At 44.6% G+C, this 25,715-nt stretch overlaps 1 protein-coding gene across 1 annotated transcript in view; it reads left to right on the forward strand.

Annotated features, from left to right (window-relative positions):
* Positions 1-24,938, forward strand: part of nfkb1 (nuclear factor of kappa light polypeptide gene enhancer in B-cells 1) — a 31,660-nt gene extending 6,722 nt beyond the window's left edge. The window contains 24 exon segments of the mRNA XM_019363515.2: positions 1,646-1,686; positions 3,037-3,135; positions 14,399-14,550; positions 14,628-14,791; positions 14,964-15,122; positions 17,387-17,491; positions 18,327-18,418; positions 18,503-18,641; positions 19,037-19,174; positions 19,280-19,393; positions 19,777-19,842; positions 19,845-19,918; positions 20,163-20,264; positions 20,266-20,302; positions 20,391-20,425; positions 20,428-20,505; positions 20,587-20,788; positions 21,332-21,501; positions 22,544-22,646; positions 22,802-22,950; positions 23,028-23,097; positions 23,226-23,389; positions 23,484-23,610; positions 23,695-24,938. Of these exon segments, the coding sequence (XP_019219060.1) occupies positions 1,646-1,686; positions 3,037-3,135; positions 14,399-14,550; positions 14,628-14,791; positions 14,964-15,122; positions 17,387-17,491; positions 18,327-18,418; positions 18,503-18,641; positions 19,037-19,174; positions 19,280-19,393; positions 19,777-19,842; positions 19,845-19,918; positions 20,163-20,264; positions 20,266-20,302; positions 20,391-20,425; positions 20,428-20,505; positions 20,587-20,788; positions 21,332-21,501; positions 22,544-22,646; positions 22,802-22,950; positions 23,028-23,097; positions 23,226-23,389; positions 23,484-23,610; positions 23,695-23,789 (2,675 nt within the window). The 3' untranslated portion in view covers positions 23,790-24,938.
* Positions 24,939-25,715: the final 777 nt, after the last annotated feature.

Raw genomic sequence — 25,715 nt, forward strand, 5'->3', positions numbered from 1 at the left:
CAAAAGACATTTCAGATGGCATGAAATTTCAATCGAAGCGCAGACACTCGAAACACCGTCGCGTACAGATTTCTTGAAAGACGTTTTACAGGATGTTGATAAGAAATGAGAGAAGAGATTTCAGGGAAGATGTTTTAAATTCTCCCACTTATCAGATGCATATTTAAAAAAAAACTGATGACATTTCAAAAAATACAACAGAAAAAAAACATAAAACATTTCTGAAAAGAGAGTTTAGAAAAAAAAATGAGACGCCTGTGAAGTAGTCAGACACGAACGTCAAGGAAGGTGGTAGGGAAGCAGACTAGGCAGGCATTTCAGATTTCCAAGGTGAGCAATTTATTTACAGTGAACTTAATATAATGTAACTTAACAAAACTTCCCCCCAAATCAATTCAATTAACAAAACTCAACATAACATGGCTCTGGTGACACAGCTCACCTCTCCTCTCTCTTGCATCTGGTAGAGACTGGCTTTAAATAGGGCCATCAATTTCCCTCCAATTGCCCAGCCAGTACCACTCACTCAACTGAGGGATGTAAAACTCTACACAAATGATTTAAAAACACAAAACCTCTACACACTTCTAATATGCACATTTACACAACTAAATGGCAGTATTAACAAAAGGAAAAACATTCAACAAATTCCTTTAAACCTTAACACAAACAAAAGGAAGCATCTCTATGGAAAAAGAAACCCCTCCACTTAGTTTGACCTGCTGATGTCATGCGTGACATCATCAGGATTTTAAAATGAGCCTCACCTGACCCTCATGAAAACTGAAAAGACAAACAAAGTAAGTATGAACAAATGACTTAATCTGTAACATAATAAAATATAAAGAAACATAACTTAGTATTTGTCTTAATTTGCAGAATGTTTGATTTGCCGGCAACAGAACGCTTACACAAACAAACCCGGGATAGTGAGTGAAGCAATGTTACTGGACAAATAGCAAATCATAGCAAATACATAGAAACAGAATAATGTGTACAATGTGCAAAATAAAGTAAACACATATGGGACAAATGGAGAGCTTTACAACTGCTCCTCCACTTTGTCACAACGCCACACAAAAAACTAACATTCTTATTGCACATCACAAAAGTTTAAGGTCAAAAAGGAGCTCAAACTGAAATGTTGGTTCAAGACTCTTTACAGTCTCCTCATCAGTAATAATGACATAATTGTAATAATCTTTGGTTATTAAACCATGGAAACCTCAAACCGTGGAAGGGAGTTCCCCTCACTGTGTCAAAGTGCTGCTCACAGGAGATCGTTGGGGTTCTCCCTCTAATATTGATGGTCTTCACCTCAAAGAGTCTTATCACTGAAACTGAATAGGATTGAGTTGGAGCACTGCTGGTCAGCAGATGGTTGTCTGAGGGGGACAAACCAGAGACCAGACCCAGGGTGAGGGGTGACAGATACCTCAGGGAAACTTTGTGTAGAGAAAAGCGTAGCTCAGTCTTTATTTCATGTGTAAGATAGCTCAGATAAGTTCTCTGACACCTCTAAATGTCTCGATTGTCTCAAACCAACAGTCTGAAACTCCAAAACTAATTTTCAAAGAAACAAATCAGCTGTATGAGAAGGTGTTTGAATCTGTCTGAATCTGAATTTGAGTCTCTGTGGTTTCAGTGGACGGACCGTTCCTGCAGATCGTGGAGCAGCCCAAACAGGTAACACTCACCTGTCCCGTCTTATCATAGAGTGCATTCAGAGATGACTGACCGCTGGGTTTAGTTTATCTTTAAATTGCTTTTATTTAGAATTAAAAAAGGGAAATGACTTCAGGACAGGACGTTTGGCTGTATAAGTCACACCTGTAACGACTGCTGTTTTCTTTTCCTGTCTTTTGTTGTTGATGGTCACGCTGACTGTAACGGCCCTCTGACCGTGTTCTGATGTCACTTCCTTTAATGCAGCGGTCCTCAACCCCTGGGCCACAGACGGGTACTGGTCCATGAGTCGTTTGGTACCGGGCCGCCAGAGTTGAGGCTCGGGTGTGAAATTGATGGTTTTCAGGGTTTTTATAGGTTTTTAGCATTTTTTTTTAATCATTTTTATCGTTAACTCAGTTTCCCTGGGTCTTTTTCCGTGTGTTATGAATAAATCTTCTTCTTTTTGGTACCGGTACTGGTTTTATTTTGTTGTATTCATCAGCGACACCTTAAAGGCCGGTCCGTGAAAATATTGTCGGACATAAACTGGTCGGGGACCGCTGCTTTAATGGAACAGTGAAACACAGTTAGGTCTTAAGTTGTGCAGCAAAGTGGAGCAAAGACTGAGGGTGGGTTTCAATAACAGGGTCCCCCCTGAGTCATTAAAGAGTCTGTAATTAAAGTGAAGGATGTTAAGGTGTTAAAAGGTCCTGTGATGAATTTACAGGTGTTACTTTTAACACTGACGGAAGAAATAAATTAAACGCTCATACGAACGAGCTATTTTAGTGACCGTCTGTGGTAATTAATGAGCTCTGTGAGACTTTAAACAGGAAATCTTTATTTAAGGTGTTTCTCGTGGTGTGCTGCTTGCTTTCTGTTCAAGCTTGTATTTACAGTCAAACTGAAGTATGTAAATTTGGATGTAGCCGTTGGCACGTCACCCATTGATTTTAAAGCCTCATCATTAGCATTTCTGTCACCGCCATGATGTTTTTGGACGAAAGGTCAAAGTGTTAGCGCCGCTGTTTATCCCGGGAGTGGGAGGGGACTGACTCGGGTGGAGTTTTTCCCATTAATTTTTGAGCTTTGAATCCTAAACATTTACACCTTTAATCTAATTTCGCCCCCTAAATGTCACACCCTCCCTGCCCGTATATATTTATTTGATGACAGAAGCTCTTTTAACTTCAGCTGGATTAACGCTGATGACTAAACAGGAAGAAAGGGAAGCATCGGGAGTCTCAGAGTTGGATTTCACCCACCTGTTTAATGAATAATCACCTGAACGTGTGTTTAGGACAACAAGGTGACTGATTGTCAGCTGATGTATTGATACAGGTGTGTACTGATGTCTTTGTTTTTCAGCGCGGCTTCAGGTTCAGGTACGGCTGCGAGGGGCCGTCTCACGGCGGTCTGCCGGGGGCCACCAGCGAGAAGAACAGGAAGACCTACCCCACCGTCAAGGTAACGCTTCCTGTCTGCGCTCGTTCTCCAGGCGTCGGACGGTGCGGTCTGCAAATGTAAACCTCGTCCTGCGCACTCGCTACAGTCAGCTGACTCACCTGCTGAGCGCAGTGTTTAAACTTTCTTCCAGTTTGTTGGTCCAGGAAGTGTTTGAAGCACACAGAGTGAGCACTAAAACCAGATTGTGGTTCACTTCTGTCTGCAGCGGCAAGAGGAAATAAAACCGTTTCCTGCAGAGAGTTTAATACTGCTGAGGCATCAGGCTGACTGTTTCTGTCGTTTTGCTGATTGAAGTTGTCAAACTGACTAAACCTGTTTTGAACTGAAGCTGAAATGTGAAAGTAATGCCGTTGTGCGATTGAAGCTCTGGGAAATGATTGTTTATATCAGTTTCATCGCAGTGATTGTTCAGTGAGAGTAACACAGAGCTCCTTTAACTTCAGTTATTAATAACACAAGCAGCCATTAAATGAATTATTCATCACACTGTTTCTGCTTTCACAAGCTAACACAGGGTAAGACCAGCGGTGAGCCCCAGTCCTGCTCTGCTGTATGTGCTGTATACCTGAGTATCAGTATAATGACACTGAGCTCACCTGGGTGTTTGAAGGCCGAGCGGTCCCTCTGTGAACTGACCGTCCTGCTGATGTTGAAGCTCAAAGTGTTTGTTGAGACAGGTTTCATTAGATCAAACCAGCTTCCTTCTGGTTTCCCACCTAACAAATTTCCCACCTGTGGGACTAATAAAGGTCGTCTTATCTTATCTTAATTTTGGCTGACGTTATCTTGCCAGTTGAAGTTTTTAGTTGTAGGAAAACTCAAAGCTAGTTTTAAGATCAGGATTATACGTGACGCGTACTTGAGTCCATAAATTTCATCATCAGACGTTGACCACGAGCATCCGTGTGGATGTCCACATGCTCGCCTGTTTTTTTTTACCACACAGACTCACAGAATTTACATAACAGTGCACTAATTACACGTGTCTCAGGCGGCGGACTTCAAACAGCCTTCACAGGAGTATAACAGGACTGACTGCTTGGCCGGCGGGTCTCCAGCTGTCGGTGTTTGTGTCCGTTGGGCAGCTTAATGTGGCCTTAACCTGTTCAACTGAAAAACCAAAGTACACTGGACACGCTGAGCTCGACCTCCCACTACCCAAAAACCAAACAGATGAACTCTGCCCTTCTCATAGTTTATCCATAAAGGCCTGTGTCCACTTACAGGTGTGTGACACCATCATACAGCTTAAAGCAGAGGAGTCAGACTTATGGCCCGGGGGCCAGAATCACCCCACTGCAGACGGCTTTGGGAAATAGATTCATAGATTTTGGACTTTGAACTGTGTTTCAGATAAAAACCTCCTTCAGGACCATTGAAGTACATCGAAGTAACAGAGTAATACAGAGTAAACATTTAAATGACAGTTAAATATCAGGAACTTTTCTATCTACTGCAGAAATTCCTTTGCTTTATTGTGATTTCACAAGTAAAAATGAATCCTTTTATTATTAGTTTTATTATTACAGCATGGTCTGGGCAATTAGCTACTTTTTTTGTCATATTACACGTTAAATACTTGGAATTTAGTCCTTGTACTAGAGTCTAATGTGTTTTTATTTTTCCTCATACATAATATCTGCACACCTTCCATGAGGGAGTTGGACACATAACACTTTAAACTGGATTAAACAGTGACGGGCACGTAAGGATGTTGTGTTGACATGTTTGAGTATGGACGCCCACGTGCCATCAGAGGTTGTCATGTCTAAGTCTTCTTCCCATAACGATGTGTGTATGGATGAAGAGGCATGTGGCAAGTTTAACACTTTATTGTAAAGCAGAGACAACAGCTCTCTGTTGATTGCATTAAGTTGTAGGTTAGTTTCTAACAGTGCAGACTGTAGTAGAGGAGCCGAGCCTGAAATATGGGAGTGAATAAAGTGTCCGGCTTGTAGATATCTGAAAAAGTGTGATGGTGGTAGACTGTATTTATTACTAAGTTGTTCAAATGATGCCAGTGATTATAAACTGACCATAAAAAACTAAACTGGGCCCATATTTTCAGGGACTGTTTCACTACAGGGTTGAAAATGGAGTTAAATGAAAAGGATGAAAGTGGAGAACAAAGTATACCCATTAGAGATATACTGCTGTTACTGTGTCGTTTACCTCGCTATAGGATGAGACAGGCTTTGTCAGCATCAACAGAGACGACACATTCAGCAGAGGCTGTAAAGCTGGATTAAACTATGTTAAGTAGCCTTCGTATGTTGAAATATGAATGACGACCTGTATTGAAGCCTGTTTTGATCTTTTGAAATAATTTCCATTTCCAGTTTACGGGCAAGAATCTTGGCTGATATTTTGGCGTCTGTGTTCAAGAGAGAAATGGGTCTATGATATATGATATATACATTCTTATCTTTACCTTAATAGTGTGAAACAGGCTTCGTAAATGACTGAGGGAGAGATCCTAGTTTAAAGCAGTCAGTGTGGGTTGGACTAAGCTGTGCAGACAGTAATGTAAAGAAGTGTTTGTAAAATTCCAAAAGGAAACAATTCCGATCTGAGCATTTGCCAGATTACATCAAAGCTATGGTTGAGGAACCTTCCAGCTGATACATGGGTTCATGCAGCCCTGTTTTAAGTTCTGGTGGAATTTCAGGAATGTTAAGTTTGGCTAGAAAGTCATTAATTGTGTTGTAGTTAGTTTGTGATCCTGAGGTGTAGAGCTCTGAGTAAAAGTCCTTTAATACATCGATTCTGATTCTGTTCATCTGAACAGAATCAACTTTTGGCGATTTACCTACCTGGATGATTGAGCATGCATCAGGGCGTCCATGAATACATGATTCACTTTTTCATGAGCCGTGAAATTTTAAGAATACTTGGCCCTAGAAATCTTAAGAAGGCTCGGCAGTTATCTATCAGGTTTACTCGTTCAGTTGAGTAGGTTGTAAGTAGGTCAAGCCTAGTTTTGAGTTCAACATGCTTTTTAAAAATTTTCTGTTTAAGAGCAGACTGCTCATCGGCCTCCTTAACTTGTTGGATTAACCTATTTCGTTCATGAGCGGCTTGTTTTTGCTAAATAAGCAGTAATTTGGCCTTAAAGGGATCCCATACAACAAGGCTGGAAGTCTCTGGGGAGGAGTTAGTAGCAAAGCAAAAGCCTATCTCATCTTCTGTCATTAGACAGAAGGGTTGAGTTGAAATCCCATTGTAGGTGGGTGTGAAATAACTACGCTGTGATTGGCACAGGCGTGGACACATTAAGTGTCAGTGATAGAGTAAACAATTCTCCAATACGTGTGGCACACGTGTGAGAAGTCTGTCTTGGTAGGATGTGAAGGACGCCACGCGTCACACAATCCGTATTCAGATACAAAGGCTTGAATGACTAATGCAGATTTGCTTATAACATTACTCTAAACCAGGGGTGGCCAACTCCAGGCCTCGAGAGCTGAATCAAATGATTAGTTCATCACCAGGCCTCTGGAGAACTTCATGAAATGTTGAGGAGGTCATTTAGCCATTTAAATAAGCTGTGGTGGATCAAGGACGCATCTAAAACCTGCAGGACACCAGAGCTGGGTCTAACCAACAATTAAAATCATCCCCCGGGATGAGAGAGTACTTATTTAAGGCAGGTTTGAAGAGAGTCTCGCCATCTTTGTTCGGAGCATAAACATTTACTAGAGCAACCAAAGTGTTGCACAATTTCCCCGCTGACTATAACAACTGTCCAGATTTGTGTGCTACAACATCCCGGGCCTCTAAGGGAATATTCCCGACGATCATATAGAGACCCCTCGTGCTTTAGCCTGGAAACGTGAGGGGAAGCACCGGCACCTCCACCGTGGGAGGACACGCCCAATATTTACTTTTCAATTTTTAACTTAGTATTGATGAATATTTACTGCATACCTAGGATGTTTGTGGATTTGTGGGGATGAAGAAAGTATCCACCTAATCTGTCTAATGTAATCTGAATAGTACTTGTTTTTTCTTGTATGACAATTCAGTGTGTGGTTAAATGTCTTCACGCTGACATGAAGGGGAGTTTCACCGGTCTGCCCTACTTAAGGTCAAAGTGGGCAGCATGTGGCCCACGATGTGAAACGAGTCTGACATCCGTGTCTTAAAGGGTTGCATTAACTTGTAACGAGTTTAAAATCACAATACTTTTACTGCAGCGCTCAAGACACTGCAGAATGTTTAAAACTACAAACATGTGTTATGAATGTGTGTCGTAACAATATCATAGATTTAAACCTCTCTTGGGAGTCGTCTTAAGGATCCTGTGATTTAGATATTTGAGTCCTCAGTGGAGGAAAGGTCTCGTTTACTATCTGCGTACACGTGGGCAATAATGCACTGAGTATTTAAAGCATGTAAAAAAAAAGAGAAGAGAAAAGTTGCATAAATCACATTTAAAGGAAGTGTGCAGGGTTTGCCCCTGCTTACTTGTGATTTAGGAACCAGCTGTTAAACAGTGCGTTGCTGCGTCTGCTTGAACAGGTCAAAACGAGCCGCGTGAAGCCGTTATTTCAGCGGCGTTACAAAGCTGCACGGTCTTTTCTCGTGAGCAGGGGAGAGGCTGGTGTTTACTATTGTCTGTCGAAGGGTGGTTTTGTTTCTCTGTGGTTTTGGTTGGAGGTGACCGTCGCTGGCTTTAGAAGCCGGGGCGCTCATGTTTCCACCCCGCGCTCTGTATGAGACTGACACATGCACACGAGCTCGAGTTTCCTGCCGTGTTGTTTCTGTTGATGTTTAGTTTGGAGTCTGAAGCTCCCACATGTTCCGACCAAACCAGAAAACATGGGAAATCCCCAGATTCCTGCTTCTGTCTTTGTTTCGCTGACATTAAAACTATATGAAAGCTGATTAAAGAGATCCAGACTTTCAGACACAGGTCAGAACAGGAAGTGTTTGTTATAAAAAAAAAAAATCATATGAGCTCATTTGTTTTCTTTACGTAGTCAAAACAGTTGCGTACGAGCTGAGAAGGACACGTTTTTTTCTTGATGTAGAATCTGAATCTGAATAAAAAATGATTGGTTTTTTGAACACAGTGGGCAAAAAGATGTTTATTTCAGTCACGCTTCGCTCTCTGCCCTTTACTGTGTACATACAAAAGATGGACGTAGAACCTCCTGGTTTGGGAAACGCTGGTTTAACGCCTGGCATTTTGACTGCAGCCATATTGGTTTTTTTGAAGCTTGATCTTTTCCTTCCTGGTTGTCTTCTTCTTCTTCTTCTACTTCTTTTTGGTCTTTTTTTTTCTTGATCTTTTTGATCTGCACCCAGATTGTCTTCTTACTCTTGTTTTTCTTGGTCGTCTTCTTCTTCCTAAGTCGTGGTTACTTTGTGGCAGTGATTCACGCAGTCTTGTAAACTTGATGTTGTCAAAACGCCTTTTCTGCCGTCATCGCGGCATCCGATGGTTTTTGACTCTGTTTTGGAGTCGAGGGATTTTTGGAGGAGCTGCAGCTTTTGTTGCTTCAGCGTCGGCTGATGCTCGGTTCGTCATGTTATGCTACGTGTGGAGAAGCATTTAAAAGGAACAAAAGGTGACTGCCGGTGAGATCGGAGTGCTCCCAGGCAGACCAGTGGTACACCGAGTGCCATAACGTAAGGGCAACATGGGCTAATATGCATCAGCTGGATGTACGAGAGGCATGAATGAGATGAGGTCACTGACACAAATGAGGAAGTGTTCCTCCCACTCGCCGTGTTTGATCTGTGGGTCGTGTTAGAGACATGTTGATGATGGTGAGTTTGCATGTTGAGGCTGCAGAGTGGGAAAACCCCTCCAGCTCTGGCAGGACCAGTGGGACGATGACTAGTCTGACTCACTCGACTCACCCGCTCCGTCTCTGTTTTTTTTTAATTGATAAGGCATCTGTCACCTTCACTGCCTGCGTCCTGTGGTGTCATGCCCTGTGTACGTACTCTGCTCTAATGTGTGCTCATGAAGTTCCCCCGAAGTTTCCACAAGAGTTTTGTTTTTCTAAACTACTGAGTTATCGTGCCTGTAGTTTCTTTAAAACTTCTAAGGAAGTTTTCTGGATAAAATTGGAATTTCCCTTTAAGATCCTCGCAGTGATGAACATTTTATGCCTTTAAGACTTTAAAGCTTTTCTTTAAACTCGAGCAGACTTACGAGAGATCTACTCAACCAGCTTGAAGCCACGAGTTATTTTTGTGACTAATGATGGCGTTAATAGTGGAACGGAGAGAGGTAAATCAATGTGCCCTGAGTCATTCCTGCTTTCATGAATATCAAGTTTTATCCAAGTGGATCTGAAAGCAGCGACTCATCGACTCACTGGGGGAATCATCGAGGCTGACAGGTGCTTTTACCAGACACAGGATCATCCATGCCACAGAGTTTTGAAGAATAAAACCAGATTTGAAGCTGCAACTTCCTGAAGCCAGATGTTGAGTTTAATCAAAAGCAGCTGCAACCAAAAGTGACGAAACAGCCTGTTTTATTCTTTAGTGCCAACGTTAAAGCGTTTTATGCATTTTATTTATGGTCCATGCATTAAGTCCACCGGAATAAAAAAACACCGTGATACAAATATTAGCGGCCTGCAGTGTGTGATGAATGTGGAGCGTTCACGGATGTGTTTCACGTTGGAGAAGAAAACAGGAAAATGTCTGAGCGCGTGTTAACCACAGGCCTTATTTCAGGCGAATCAAACTTGTAGAAACGGTGAGTGCAAAATGCAAACTCATTCAGAAAGTTTATTTATTCAGATCAGAACAGTCCTTTTTTCCCCTCTCGCTGCCTCTGCCCGGCCACAGCGCACACACCGGGACAACTTGGTGAATGTTTGGATTTACTAAGTGTCTGAACCAACTTTGGCATCATTACCGTAAAACAAACATCCCCAGTAGCTGCACGCAGAGTTCATCCCACAGCTGCTTTTCCTCACAATATTCCTCAAGACGATAAACACTCGAAGCTGCTGCACGGATCGGATCTGTGCTCCGAGCGCTTTAGTTTTCTGACATCAGATGAAGTTTCAGCAAAATCTTCTGCTGGCCTGGACCTGTCCGAGAGTTCTCTGCAAACCACACACACACAAACACACCTCTGCTGTGTTTCATGTCTGTTGGGAATTTCCTCTCCTTGACACCCACATGTAATTACAAGGAAGTGGAGTTGCGTCACAAACAGGAAAGGTGCCGAGTTTCAGCTCGCAGATGAAAGCTCTGCATCCAGAGGTGTAATATCTGTGTTCGCGCCCACTCTGGCCCAGAAATACTGACATATTTAACCCTTTGTTGTTCGCTGGTGTTCGCACAGTGCTGCTGCACAGACTGCTGACTGCTGCAGCGCCTCAGCGGGTAAAACTCATCAGGTACAGAGAGACCGAAACAAAAACACATTCGGTCGTTGGATTTAAATTTCTGTCGTCGTTTTGCACTCGAAGGCACCACTTTGAATTTTCCACAGCCTGATGGTTCATGACATTTCAAAGCTTCACTTTCAGCGGTTATCAGACGTTATAAGTCTGCTCACTTGACTTTTCTGCCTCTTGATGAGGGCTGAGAGTCTGTCATATTTATCGAGGACAAACCTCCAGAGCTGAAAGCTAAAGCTGGTGTGGAAGTGTCGAACATTCCCCACAGAGCAGCTTGGTTTGGTCTCTGTGGATAGGTTCCCTCTTCATAACGATTCTCTCACCCCAACCGGTCGCAGCAGATGGCCGCCCCTCCCTGAGCCTGGTTCTGCCGGAGATTTCTTCCTGTTAAAAGGGAGTTTTTCTTTCCCACTGTCGCCGAAGTGCTTGCTCATAGGGGGTCATATGATTTTTGGGTTTTTCTCTGTATGTATTATTGTAGGGTCTACCTTACAATATAAAGCACCTTGAGGTGAATGTTGTTGTGATTTGGTGCTATATAAATAAAATCGAATTGAATTGAGTGGGTTAGTTGGGGCGTGGCCACGTTGATTGACACATGCCAGATGGATAGATACTGAGGAAAATTCTGTTACAGCAGCAGGATGATGAATAAAATTGGCGCCATCCACAATAAATAAACAGGTGCATAGTGAGGGCCTTTTACTGTGAGAGATCCAGAACAGTTACACTTGTTAAAGATGGCCTATATTTATATTTGAATTTCTATTTATAAAAGACCCGACTAGAGGAGATGAGGTTTCAGGTGAGGACAGTGGAGGGGTTGGTTTGAGTTATGCAGCCACTCTGTGCTTCAGAGAGGAGAAGTGACACTTTTTCAGGTCATGAGGTGATGATGGGAGCGCTTGGTTTTCGATGGAGGTTGGAGACTGGGGGGGGGAGTACATAATAAATCATTATCTCTTCCTCTGGCATTCACAAGCTTAAATCACGACCTTCACAAGAGACAGAGATTAAACTAAATCAAATCAACTCCTCCTAATACGCCTGCTCCAATGAGTGAAACCAAGCGCTCCCAATGACATTTAAAAATATGTAAAATAACCAAGCCCTTTGTATCAGTGTGGTCCAATATGGGGTCACCAGGAAGTGTAGGTCCTGTGTTTAATATTTGGTCCTCTAAAGGGGACTGGACCCAGCCCTGCAACAACCTGGGAGGCAGCTGAAACCCAACACAGGAAGGGCTGCAGTTAACTGGTTGTATCAGCTGACCTTTCAAAATAAGATGATGATGGACAATCTACTGATTGCCCATCATCAGATGCTTAAATGTAAAGTCAAGTCGAGTCATCTTTATTTATATAGCACATTTAAAAGACATCATGTGTCGGCCAAAGTGCTGAACAGGGAATAATATAATGAAAGAATTAAAATAGAAAGAAAACATTTTTTTAAAAAAAGAGTTGTAAAACATGTAAAGGTATATAGCATATAATGTAAGTGCAAATATGCACATACATATACAAAACTGTACGCATTCACACACAGGCACACATATGTGAACAAGCATATATACACATACACCACCATCCAGTAAACTAAGAAAAATCAGTAAAAATCAGTGCTCAGATAAACAAGAGTGCTCAGGTTTCATTATGGGAATTGGCATTGCACATACTGCCCTCCTCGCTGCAGTTTAGCTTCATCGGGAGCAGTGAAGGCTGATCACTGAGCGCTTCTCTGCAAACTCCACTTGGCTGCTTCACCGTGCTGGGAACATCAGAGACCTCAGGTAGTTAGTGTGAGCGTGTTTGAACCAGGAAACCATCAGACAGCAACGCTCGCTGTGTTTCTAGGAACTGGGTTTGTCTGCCAGAGCGCTTCGAGTGGCCCACAGCACCGGGAAGAGGAAGTGGGCTCGTGTTTATTTACTGCTGCAACGTTCCTGCAGGCAAATGTCTGCAGCAACACAATTTGTACATGCACACGTGTGTGCACAGTAGAAACGGGAACAGATTTCCTTTCCGTAAACTCAGTTTACCTCAGAGTGCAATTAGATAGAGAGATAACTTTTAATTTAGGGCGTGGAGAAACCCCAGCGACAAAGTGAAGGAAATCAGAATGAGAGAAAAAGCTACGAGTTGAAGTTTTTCTTCCTCTGAAGGAATCTTACAGATTGTTTGGTTTTGGTTTGGCAAATTAAGAAATGCACTCTCAGTTTTTGTAGTTTTTGTAGTTCCGGAACAGGAACAGTTATCTGGATTCAGGCTTGAATGTCTTAAATGTGACTTTGAAAAGGATCCGCGGTTCCTGACCTGATCACAGATACAGTTTTTTTTAAATTTTTTTTATCAGAGATAAAATGTTTCGTAGCTCATTCAAAGTTTAGCTGCTTTCACACTGTACGAAATCTCCACTGACGTGTGCGCTGTGCTCAGACTGAAGGAGCTTTCAGCCACGCCTCTAATGACTTGGCAGTATTCTCAGGTATCGATCAGCTCCAGCTGGCAGTGCGATGCCTTCACACGTGTCTATAGGTTTCTATAAGTTACTATGTTGCTGTTGAAATTAGTGCAGCAGCTCTTTGGAACAGAAGGATGGAAAATAAATATCCTTCATTTCATTTGCACAAATAAATTTTGCACACTCGTTAAAAGTGTGCAGAGTTTTTTTTTATATTTCACTGGAAATATGGTTATTGCAGGTTTCCTTGAAATGCTGTGAAATAATTGGAAGGCTGTGCCCCCCCCCCCCCCCCCCCCCCCCCCAACGTACAGTTGTTGACATTTTAACATGAGTCTGTGGGGACTGTCTCACTTTTGCAGTCTGAATTGGACAAGTTTGATGTACAGTTTGATTCAGAGTCTGCTGTAACAGCAGAGTAATGAGCGAGCGTTCTCAGCTGAAACTCATAAGTGTTAAAGCTTCAGACTCGTTTCTTTTTTCACAGAATCTGTTTTCATGTAATCACCTGATAGAGATCAGTGCACTTTCATTTTTCTGTCTGATGTTCGGACAGGGGATGAAAACACCTCTTTGCGAGATCCGTTAAAAAGTAGGTGAGGCGGCGTGAAACTGTGACCTCTGAAGTTTGGCTGGTATCGTGAGTCATCCGTATCAGGAGAAAGTTTTTTCTGAACCGCAGCAGAGAAGTGCCGAGGACAGAAAAATCCAAAGTGCCCTGAATCTGTCAGCGTGAGTCATCTCTGGATCTCTGAATGACTTCTCTGAAACCACATCCATCCAGTCTGACCTCTCTCTTATTTGACAGACTCTAACAATCCAGCCAGTCCACACCGAGCGTCCTTCAGCACAGTCACTGTTTAAGGTTCAGCAGAAGCGACCGACTGAGTGCGTTAGCGATAAGCTGGTCTCCTGATTTGAAGACCAAAACACGGCAAAGATTATTTTCATGCATCAGCGACAGATGACAGATGAAGTTCCCTCTGTGATCCAGAGCTTTGCAGGATTCAGAAAAACTCCTAAACTTGATCTGATCGGCATTATTTCTCCATCTCACAGCCAGGAGCCACATTCAGATGTGATTTATAAGAATATTAGAATATCAGAGCTGGAAGGCGAGCCTGGGATTGAATTGTAGGTTCATCAGCTGATCCCACGTGCCGATATGAGCCTGGAAAGTTTACCCATAATGCACTTTTTGAAGTTTTCTCCAGGTGGATTATGGAGATCAGATCATCCAGGGTGCCATCAGTGGTGTCTGCTGCTCTGCCTCACAGACATTAATCTGCTGCAGTTCAGACTGTCGTAGATCCATCGCACTGATGCTCACAGCAGGTTATAGTGAGCCCGGTTTAGTCTTTACACTGTGAGTCTTGGAGGAAAGTTGCAGATATTTACGGTGGTTATCTGTGTGTGTGTTTCAGATCTGTAACTACCAGGGTCAGGCCCGGGTGGTGGTCCAGCTGGTGACGGCGCTGACCGCCGTCCCTCACCTGCACGCTCACAGTCTGGTGGGAAAACAGTGCGATAAAGGAATCTGTATCGCCGACCTGCAGTCCAAAGACTCCACCATCAGGTCTGCATCTCTCACACACACACACGCAGTGAAGCCCGTAAAACGGTTGTATGTGACGCTCAGTTTATTTCTCATAGCTTCCCGAACCTGGGGATCCTCCACGTGACGAAGAAGAACGTGGCAAAGACTCTGGAGGAGCGGATGATCGAGGCCTTCAAGCTGGGATACAACTGCGGGGTCTCCATCCACCCCGACATCGACAGCGTTCAGGGGGAGGTCAGAGTCCCCCGAGAAGTCACAGGTGAGTGAGACACATAACAAAGTTTAAATCAGCATCAGGTGACAGCTGATGATTTCTTTGGTGCGTCTAATGTATTAATGTGCAGAAATGTGCATGTGGAGCTCAGGTTAGAGGTTTCGGGATGTTTTATCTGTTTCAGCGATGACTCTCGCCCTCCTCTCTCTCTCTTCAGAGCACCATCTCAGTGTGATCAGAAATGCTGCCGCTATGCAGGCCAAAGAGATGGACCTCAGCGTGGTTCGGCTCATGTTCACGGCGTTCCTCCCCGACAGCGACGGCGGCTTCTCCAGGCGGCTCGAGCCCGTGGTGTCCGAGCCGATCTACGACAGCAGTGAGTCCAGGCATTTCTAATCTTCTCCTTCCAGCAGGAAGGTTTGCAGGTCCGTCCACGATAAGCTTAGAGCTCGGAGGAAAGTGTAACTTTGGCTGTTTTTATCTCGTGAGATCTGCTTTGAAGGTACCGCCTGAGTCTTTGAACCACATAAAAGATGTTTCGTTTTCGCTTCAGTCCCATTTTGTGCTCGCCCGCGGTGTCGCTCTCAGTCTCATTTTTTCCACCTGCAGCTCGAACTAAAACCTGAGCAAACTTTACAGATGTGCGAGATAATTTCTGGTTGATGCACTTTGTCCCTGAGGTAGTGACAGTCTGTGTAACGCTACAACGGGGATTTATTGAAGAGCAACCGACAGAGAGACGATTTATGTGGCGGGACTTTTTGCACGTGTACTTAAAGTTTCACTGTAAAAGTGTAAAATTGATGAGATGAAGATTATTAAGGTTTGCAGAGGCGGTTTGCTGCCATTTCCTGTACTTCTCTTTAGTGTTGGATCTGGGGGTTTTTGTTTTAAAGATTCTTTTGGCCTTTTTGCAGCTTTATTTGAAAAGGTGCAGTGAAGAGTGACAGGAAAGCAGAGGGAGGGAGAGAGGGGACGAGATACGGCAAACGGCCACGGGATTCAAACCCGGGCACCCCTCGGCCATGCTGCACATGGTTGCCTGCTCATCCCAGTGAAAACCGGTGCCTAGTACTGGATCTGTTTCACATTACTGAAATGTCCGACAGAATGACCGGTGATTATTGCGAGTCTGACAGACCTGAAACAAGCTGATGTAATGCAGTTGGTTGCCCACAGGAGGCTGAGAGTCCAGTTCTTTCCTTTGATTTTAATAAATGCCTGCAGCCTCACCGGCATGCAATAAAAAAAGAGCGAGGTTTGGTCATAATGCTCCAAGTTCTGCAAATCCTGCAGGTCAGCTGTTCCACATCTCAGCTGTACAAACATCAGACTAACCTGCAGTCCACCCGAGCTGTCAGGTTTAGCCAGAGAACAGCAAGTTAATGCTAATGCTAATAATAATAAGGTTGTGTTGATTATTGAAATGATAAAGCTGCTCATGAATTAGCGCTCTTTGGGACACTTTTTTAAAGTGAAGCTGTTCTTGGTCTGCGCTGAGAGACGATCATGTGTGAAGTTTTGTGTTGGCCCTTAGATTAGATTCAGTCCGTGTCATTGGTTCCTAAATACTGAACCTCAGCTCCAGACCTCATGTTTCGGTCTGAAGTGTTGAAAGTTTATGACGTTTGTCATTTACTTGTGTTGGATTTGTGGTTTGAAAATGTTAAATGTAGAGAAACAGCCGTATAAAGCGACTGGTCGGAGTCGGAGGATCGCTCTGGACCGAAAATCGGCGCTTGTGTCTCGTCAGGCCGCTCGGTTTCGTTTCCCCCTTCCTGCTGAAGCTGCTTCGCTTTCTGTGCTGTACTTCCTCTCAGAGGACTGAACTCAACTCCGAGTTCAGCGTTTCAGCCCCCGCTCTGCACTTTCATTTTACCAGCAGGAAACATTTCACACACTTTTCTCTTCTCGATTCGCCAGTTTTCACTCTTTTACTTTTGGTTTTTGGACTTATCATTTTTTTAACTGCAAGACTTTCAATTTCCAGTTGCAGTAGACCCGTGGTGTTCAGGGTTCAGGCCAGCTTCAGTGTAATAGTAGTGAGCAGGAGTGGAACACCTGTTTAATCTGCTACAGCGTGCCACTGTATGCTGTGCATCTGCAAGCTGCTTTGAAACCTCAACTCCTTTTTATCCAGTTTCCACCTCCTGTGTTTCTGTATGAGTCCTGCTGTCTTGTCCTCTCCTCTCGCTAACCTGTCCACGCTCATGGACGTACCTAAACTACCAGGCCCCGTCCTGGCGGTGACTGCAAACTTCACAACTTCCTGTTGACTTTGTCTAAGGGAAGCGACGTGTCTGTGATCTATTTTAGCATCTGTGGACACGTGCTCAGTGCCTCTGTTTGATCTTACAGTGTGCTGTGGTTTGAAGACCTCAGCCTGTCCAGCACAGACAGGAACCTGTTCACAGCCCCTGTAACTTTGTGTTACGATTACACTCAAAACCCCTTCATGGGGTCTTTTTTGGCCCTGATCTCCAACACAAACCCTTAAGTGATGTAAAAGTGTGGTTACTTTACCTTAGAGTGATGGTGCAAATGAAAACAAAAAAACTCCCCTTTGAAGATGCGTAGCTCTTGAGGAAGCCCTCGGGTAGGTAGATCTCTGACAGCAGCTGTTTCTCTTTTCGCCCTCAGAGGCTCCGAATGCCTCCAACCTGAAGATCGTGAGGATGGATCGGACCGCCGGCTGCGTGACCGGAGGAGAGGAGGTCTACCTGCTCTGCGACAAAGTCCAGAAAGGTGAGTTTTTCCTGTTTTCTGTTTGACACATATAAGGTTGGGGTGCAGGATGCTCATATTAAACATGGACGCAATTTAAAATAATGAGGTCAGAATAAGCACAAAGGGGGAGGAGCTAAAACACGGCTCACCTGAGACAGGATAAGATAAGGAAGATTGTTTTGAGAATCATGCAGAGCTACTCCAGTAAACAGCTGGAAATGAGCAGGGCTGTTTGAAAGGCTGGTTCTGGTTTTTAAAGCATGCATAAACCTGCGGGACATGCATGCAGGTTATTTTAAGGGCTGCTGAAAAGTCTCTCAAGTAGTGATTTTTTTTCTTTTTTCACTGAACTTTATTTGAAGACGTTTCCGTGCAGTTGTGTGTAAGTGAGGTGAATCTGAGCGGTTTTTCCTGGTTGGAGCTGTGTCAGTGCTGTTGGAGGAAGTCCTGCTTCAGGGAATTCCCCTCCAACGTGCAAATCCCACAGGAGGAAGAGTTGGATTCGGGCTGCCGCCCGCTCCGCTTCCAGGGTTTCTCTGAGAGAACGATGTGCTCTGAGATCACGGTGGTCTGGCCTCCAGCAGCGGAGCAATGTTATTAATTATCAGTAGCCTGGTCCGGATCTCGTTATGTTGGAGACGATTCTCCATGACGTACACTGCAGAAAAGGTGAAAACCAGGATTACCCCTGAGGTTATCACAGGCCTCTGGATAAGCACAATCAAGATCTGAGAGCCGATTTTAAGCCACGTGAACAAAGGTCGATCTTTATGCAGTGCATCTGAGCCAGAGATGTTCTCAAGCCCTGAAAGCGAACTATAAAACCATGGTGACCTGATGTTTGTGTTTGCAGATGACATCCAGGTTCGGTTCTATGAGGAGGATGACTCGGGTCTCACCTGGGAGGCTCTGGGAGACTTCTCCCCCACAGACGTCCACAGACAGGTGAGCATTCCTGAATTCGGAGCTGCTACTTTGACCTGCAGGTGTTGGGAGTGTCATTAACTGTGCCCATTACCGCGCCAACAGTTCGCCATCGTATTTAAGACGCCAAAGTATCGAGACCAGAACCTGCAGAAACCGACGTCTGTGTTCGTCCAGCTGAAGAGGAAGTCCGACAACGAGACCAGCGAGCCTAAACCCTTCACCTACCACCCCCAGATCTTAGGTAGGTCACATGACCCCGCTCTTCTTCTGGGGTTTGGCCAGAAATGAGCCCTGAACTCAGGTAGTGCTTTACCTGCAGGTCCCTAATACTCCTCTCAGGCCTTTATCTCCCCAGCGAGGCTCTTCTTCTTCACCCACAGCCTGATTTTACTTTCACTTTCAACAAAAAGAAAATTAATAAAACTCCAAATTACAAGCAAATCAGCTGGAAACATGAATAAATAGCAGTGGATGTGATGAAGGGAAAATTTCAATATTTATATGAATGTTTTTACTATCTGTGTCCCAACACTGCCCCCTGCTGTTTGATCATCCATCGCCTGATTGATTTATTATCGATTTTAAATGTGGGATGCCACAGAGGTTAGCATGGCGTGAACATGTGTGTGTTTTTAGACAAAGAGGAGGTGCAGAGGAAGAGGCAGAAGACTTTACCCAACTTCCAGGACTTCAGTGGTCATGGAGGAGGAAGTCTATACAGAGGAGGAGGAGGAGGAGGAGGTCCGGCTGCTGGAGGAGGACCTGGATCCACAGGTAGAGTCTGTGTTCTGGTCTAATCCGTGGTTTAACACATACCTGAGGGTGACGTTATGTGATGTCATCATTAATCTCTTCTGTGTTTGGATGGATTTCCCTCAGGATACTACCAGGGCTTCACTACCTACAACTATGGAGGAGGAGGTGGAGGAGGAGGAGGTTTCACCACAGGGTACTCAGCAGGTCTGGGAGGAGGTGGAGGCGGGATCAAACATGGTGAGGGGCTACGATGAAATAGTAGAGCCTTTCAAAGTAACTTAGGAGCCAGGAGAGGTTGAAATAATCTATGATAATCTATAATACAAATAAAGTAACAGATTTAGGAGAGTGACCTTTTAACCTTTAACCTAGTTAAGAGGAAGAAACAAATCATGAATCAGTAATCTCGGATAAAAGCTAAGAAAAGGTTTGGAAGTCATTAATATTATTTTTGATATTGTGTGAAATTTAGAGTAGATCTCAGACGATCTAGTTAAAAACCAGATTATAAAATCTCCATTTATGAGAAAATTCCATCTCTGAGATTATAAATCTGTAAATTTATGTGGAAAAACTTGAAAATCATCTGAGAAAACACAACAAACGCTGTTTGTTTAAAGCCTCTCAGAACGGCGCCGCAGACAACGACGGTGATGACAACGACCCGGACGACGACTCGCCATCAGGGCCGTGCTGCGAGCTCCAGCCCGGCCCGAAGCCGTGGAGAGGGGCGAGGAGGGAGGGGTCAGTGTGGAGCCTGAAGCAGAGAGAGGTAAACGTTATTCTAAATGTGGCGGAAGAGTTTGTTTTTCCCGCCTCGGTGTTAGACCTCTGACGCTGCTGCTTTCTGGTGACACCGGGGATTATTTTCTGCGTGGCGCTCCCGGGTCCACTCAAAGATGCTCAGATCACACTGACGGCATCAGAAAGCTCAGGATAAATTCAGTTTTTACGAAGTGTTTAGGCGTTCCACACATCCAATCAAGTCTTTCTTTCTCCTTCAGAGTTTGATGCCAAGGAGCAGCTGGATCAGGTGACCAGCAGACTGCTGGACGCCATCTTTCATTACTCTGTTACAGCTGACTCGGCGTACCTGCTGGCTCCACAGCGCTCCCTGATGGCCGCGCAGGATGTAAACGGAGACACGTCAGTAAACACATCGTGATGATCAGATGTGCGCACATTAAAAGTTTTTATTCGGCCGTGTAGTGACGCCTCCTTTTTCTCTTCTCAGCGGGCTCCATTTGGCTGTTCTCCACAACCAGCAGGAGGCGCTGAAGAGTCTGACGCAGGTGGTGTCTGCCCTGCCCGGAGAGGAGGTGCTCAACATGAGGAACCACCTGTACCAGGTATGGAGCTCGTCGTCTCCAGCCTTACAGAGCTGAAAGCTTCAGGTCACAGAGCTAAAGCACCCTCCCTCTGTTTCCCAGACTCCTTTGCACCTGGCCGTGATCACGCAGCAGAAGGAGGCAGTGGAAGCGCTGCTGCTGGCTGGCGCCGACCCGACTCTGACGGATCGTCACGGCAACACAGTGCTGCACCTGGCAGCTCAGCACGAGGGAGGAGGGATGATCCAGTTTTTACTGCAACACAGAGAGCTGAGAGAGCTGCTGGACCAAACCAACACAGCAGGTACACACACACACACACACACACACACACACACACACACAGAAAAACACACACATTTTGTCTTGTATTAAAGGGGAAATGAGTCTCGGCGAGTTTTCAGGTTTAACAGACAGACAAAGGCACGGGCACGTCGGGCTGGACCTGCACAGAGAGCCGGAACAACTCTACACTTCCTATTATCTTTGAAAACTTCCCAGAGTTACTGAATGAAAATATCCTGAATAGCTTCACAGTCGAGTCCATTAATCATTAACGCCACCAAATGTGCGGCTCCAGCAGGGTTTTGTCTTTGTGGAGTTTGTGTTGTTTGATAAAGGTCGGTGTCATCGATCTGCGAGTTATCCCTAAATAACTTTGGTGTTTTAGCACGTGAACTTGGATCTGTAAAATCAGAAAGTCGAGGTAACAGCGACTGTTTTTGTAAGATAAGATTCCTGTTTTTGTCAAAGAGCCAGTGCGGGGGTGTGGTTTTATGTAATGCTGTGTCAGACGTTATCGTTACTGCCATCTCATTTGAAAACTTACCTGTAAACATGTTTGCAGGTCTGTGTGCGATCCACCTGGCGGTTCTGGCCAACCAGCTGTCTTCTCTCAGGGAGCTGCTGGAGGGCGGGGCTAATGTAGAAATCCAGGAACGCAGCTGTGGACGAACGGCCCTCCATCTCGCCACCGAGACTGACAACGTATCGCTGGCGGGCTGCCTGCTGCTGGAGGTACGCCTGGGTTATTGGGCAGACTGGGAGTTAACAACCAATCAGAGCAGAGACCTTTGCTGAGGCTTTGCTGGCTGAGCATCAGAGCTGCAGCAAATCATTATCTCGTTAATAAGGTGGTTACACATTCATATAGATGCTCGCCTGTGAGAAAGAATTTTCATACAGGTGATGCACAGGTGAAACTAAAAGTTTAATGTCGTCAGCATACAAAAGCATCAAAACTTTTATCTGTAAAGATTCAAAATTCTATTATAATTATGAACTTTATTAGTTCAGCAGTGTGACAGTGCTTCAGAATAACACAATAAAACAGTCACACAGGCAGTAGAAAGAAACCCATAAATTCAGATCAATTACAAATCAATAAATTAGATGAAATGTTCATCGTCAGCATACACAAGTATAACTTAACCTACACAATAAACACACAATAAAAAAATGATAAAATACAAACGAGATCCAAATGTGTCTTTAAAAGTGACTTAATAGAAGATACTGATGAAGAAATCTGGAGTTCTTCAGCCAGGAACCACAACCTCCCCTAACAGCAATGATTAGGAGTGGTAACTGTTAATTGGACAGTCCACTAAAACTAAAATTATTACATATTTTAGTTATTTTCTGATATCTAAAGCCGTCCATTTAGCTTCACAGGCTTATGTGGGTCCAGCTCACTGGGGAGTCTGAGCAAACCCGTTGTAGCCTCGTCTCCAACTCCTCAGGGTGGACAACGAGGCCTTCCTAAGTCAGCCGGGAGTCTCTCCTGTCTCTCCAGAGTGTCTCAGTTGGACATGCCTTTAACACCTGAACTGATCAGGTGGTCAAACAGTCCTAAATAAGTTTTTTAAGGTGATTAAGAAGAAGATGCTGATGTTCTCTCTCTTCTTGATTTGACTTTGACTGATGAAGGATCAGATGACACGATGGAGTGTATGAGGACCAGTGGTGGGCGTCTCAGTGCTGAGGAATCTTTGTGTGATGTAACTTCACCTTTGAGTCGCCTTTGCATGAAGTGCTGTTTGTGTGTTTTTGGCATCAGGGAAATGCCAAGGTGGACTGCTGCACCTTTGATGGCTCCACCCCCCTCCACATTGCTGCGGGTCGAGGCTCTGTCAAGCTCACGGCTCTCCTCATGGCTGCAGGTAGATTTTTATTAAAGCTCAGAGTTCTTTTGTTCACCAGGAGCTCATTTACTAGCATCCACCTGAGGCTCCATCACTTCTAACACGTGAAGAGGAGGAAACCTGTGAGACGTCCTGATCTCGTGTGTAATAAGTTCGTATTTGGGTCTTTTCAGGTGCAGACCCACGGAAGGAGAACTTTGAGCCACTGTTCTTCAGGGAGGAGGATGAGGAGGAGAGCTGTGAAAAGGAGAGTGAGGATGAGGAAGAAGATGAAGGGTACATCCCAGGGACAACTCCCTTCAGCATGGCTGCCACCCTTCAGGTACACGTAGCTTCTGAGCCTCTGGTGAACCTCACGACACGAAGCAGATTTATGAACCCGCAGGTGTGTGTTTGCAGGTTTTCGATCTTCTGAACGGCAAAGAATACGAACCAAAAACACCTCAAACGGCCTTCATCCCTCCTCAAGGTGAGCTCCTCCCCACAAGTGGACGCTTTATTACCCCGTGATTGACGTGGTTCATTGTTTCATAACCACGAAATACAAAATCATGACATCGGCGCATCGGTTTGCTGATGAAATGTTTGCGTCTCTAGGTGACCTGGCAAACCTGGACACAGAGGTGAAGCAGGCGCTGTGTGGCACTCTGGAGAGTGAAGGATGCTGGGAGAATCTGGCTCACAGTCTGGGTCTTGGGATCCTCAACACAGCATTCAGGTTGAGCCCCTCCCCCGCTAAAACCCTGCTGGACAGCTACGAGGTAACGCGCACACAGAGGATTTCATGTTCTCAGAAACCTGGGAAACGCCCCCTCGAGGACTGTGTGGATAAACTGCTTCCCATCTCTCCTGCAGGTTTCCGGTGGAACGATCAGGGAGCTGCTGGCTGCTCTGAGGTCAGTCGGCGAGTGCAGAGCGCTGAGCATCCTGGAGGAGGCGCTGCACGAGAGCGAGGAAGCGCCTGCCACCAACGAGATGAGTGGTGAGCATGCACACATAACGTGCACGTTACACCGACTGCCAGGTCACATGACCACGAGTCACTGAGCTGCGTTTGTGTTCGCAGGTGAGCTTCTGTGCATGCGGGTTCAGGAACTGAAAGTGGACACTCGAATCGACAGCGGGGTCTGCGACAGCGGGGTGGAGCTTTCCACGGCATAATGATCTGATCGGTCCACCTCCAGCTGAGTCCATCCATCCACCCGTCGTCCCTCGACTCGCTCTGGACCGAGTGCGACGCTCGTCCTCATGATGAGTTCAGGGCTGAAAGTTTCTCTGAGCTTTTTAAACCAGTTTGTTAAAAAAGGGTCAAAAGAAAATTTGATCTTAGCGCATGAAAACAGTCGAACTCAACTTTTACTATTTTGTTTTGTTTTGTTTTTTGGCCACGACACTCCAGCAAAGACGGGGAGCAGCTTCTGTTTCCGCGGAGCCAATAAAGGAAAAACATACCAAAATTCCCCCCCCTTGGTAACCTGACGTCTCCTCCTGAGGCGCGCTCTGTTTTCTGTGGATTCGAGGGTAAAGTTGTGGATTTGGGGGGTTTTCTGTTCACTTCAACCGCTGGACGCTTCGCACAGTTTGTTCTTTCTGCAGCCGCCTGCAGAGAAAAGGTGCTACGAAACTGAAACGATTGTAAAGGATCAGCTGTTCTGTAATCTGTTACTCATCTGGTGTTAATCTGAGGGCAGAAACGTGCTGTGATGACACCTCAGATTAAAGAGAGGTTTAGCATGCAGTCAGGATGAAATCACAGCTCTGAAAATGGCGATGAAACTGTCCTCTCACGGGCTGATAACTTTAATCCACCTGCGACAGCCATTGTACGATGTGAGGATCTTAATCTTATTTTTTCTGTTGGTTTACAGCTACAGTTTACTCGCACAGGTGTTCCTAATAAAGTGGTCACTTTGGGCAGCATGAGCAGACTCTTCACGGACAGATTCACACGCGTTTTATTCAGACACACCCCCGACATCTGAAACTCTCCTCCAAGCGCTTTTTTTTAAAGTATTATTTACTTTCTAAAATTTAAATGACGATATGTTTTCCTCTCGTGACGTCATCATGAACTGAACCTGGTTTTTGTTTTTATTTCGTGTTTTTATTCTGTGGCACGCGTGCTGAGGGGAAACTCAGAGAAACAAAATGTAAGGCATTGTGGGAAAGGTAGTCCAGAGCTGTGGGTAGCTGCTCTTCCTGTTTCTGTAATCCAGCAGATGATATTTATGTTCCTGCCCTGCACTGTACAGTCCAAGATGAGCTTTTAACCTTTTTTTAAATAAAATCTGATTGTTTTTTTTAAATAAATACTCAAATTGTGAATTATTTCCACTCACCTGCTCAGCTATGGAGTTATCCAGAGAAGCTGTTGTGTTGAAAAGAAAACATGGTAAGAGTTTCTGATAATGACGTCTGTGTGTGTTGGAGACTGTTAACCACTCAGTATATCATGGGCTCAGTTTGAGATAAAGGATTATTTTGAACTATAATCATGCAAAGTTGATTGTGATCAGACGATGGTTAGGTCCAGTACCTCCAGTTATACTAAATATATCCCAGATTCATCCTGCAGCAGGACGATGAGTCTCAGCATCCATCCGGAGAGATAAAGCACCAGAACAAAAACAACTTGTATTGAACTTATGGAGGTGTTTACAAAACTGTTAAAACCTCCTAAAGTCACTGAAGATATCAGCGAAACATGAAGAAATAACCACAAAGGCTTTATGCCCCAAACTTCTTTGATCTGTGATGAAGAGATACAAACTAGAGTTAAAACACTTTGCACCACAAGACGGCGCAGTGAGTCCAGGGCGATGGGGTAGACCTGGGGTAAACATTTAAACACCGCCCCCTGGTGGTTAAAAAAAATGACATGTTGAAAATAAAAGCTGAAAGCTGAGCTGCTGAAAAAAAGTGAATGTCCTTCAGCTCAAGTTAAATTCTTGAAACTTTCTTTTCTGGGGTGAAACTTTTCAGATGTGCAATTATATTTTTGTGTTTCCTTTACAATTTGGTGTTTCAGCTACTCTGAAAACAAGAAAAAGATAAAATCACTGTGCTGTTTTTGTTCGTTATGACTCT

Source organism: Oreochromis niloticus, linkage group LG2, assembly GCF_001858045.2.
Source record: "Oreochromis niloticus isolate F11D_XX linkage group LG2, O_niloticus_UMD_NMBU, whole genome shotgun sequence".
NCBI classification, from domain to species: Eukaryota; Metazoa; Chordata; class Actinopteri; order Cichliformes; family Cichlidae; genus Oreochromis; species Oreochromis niloticus.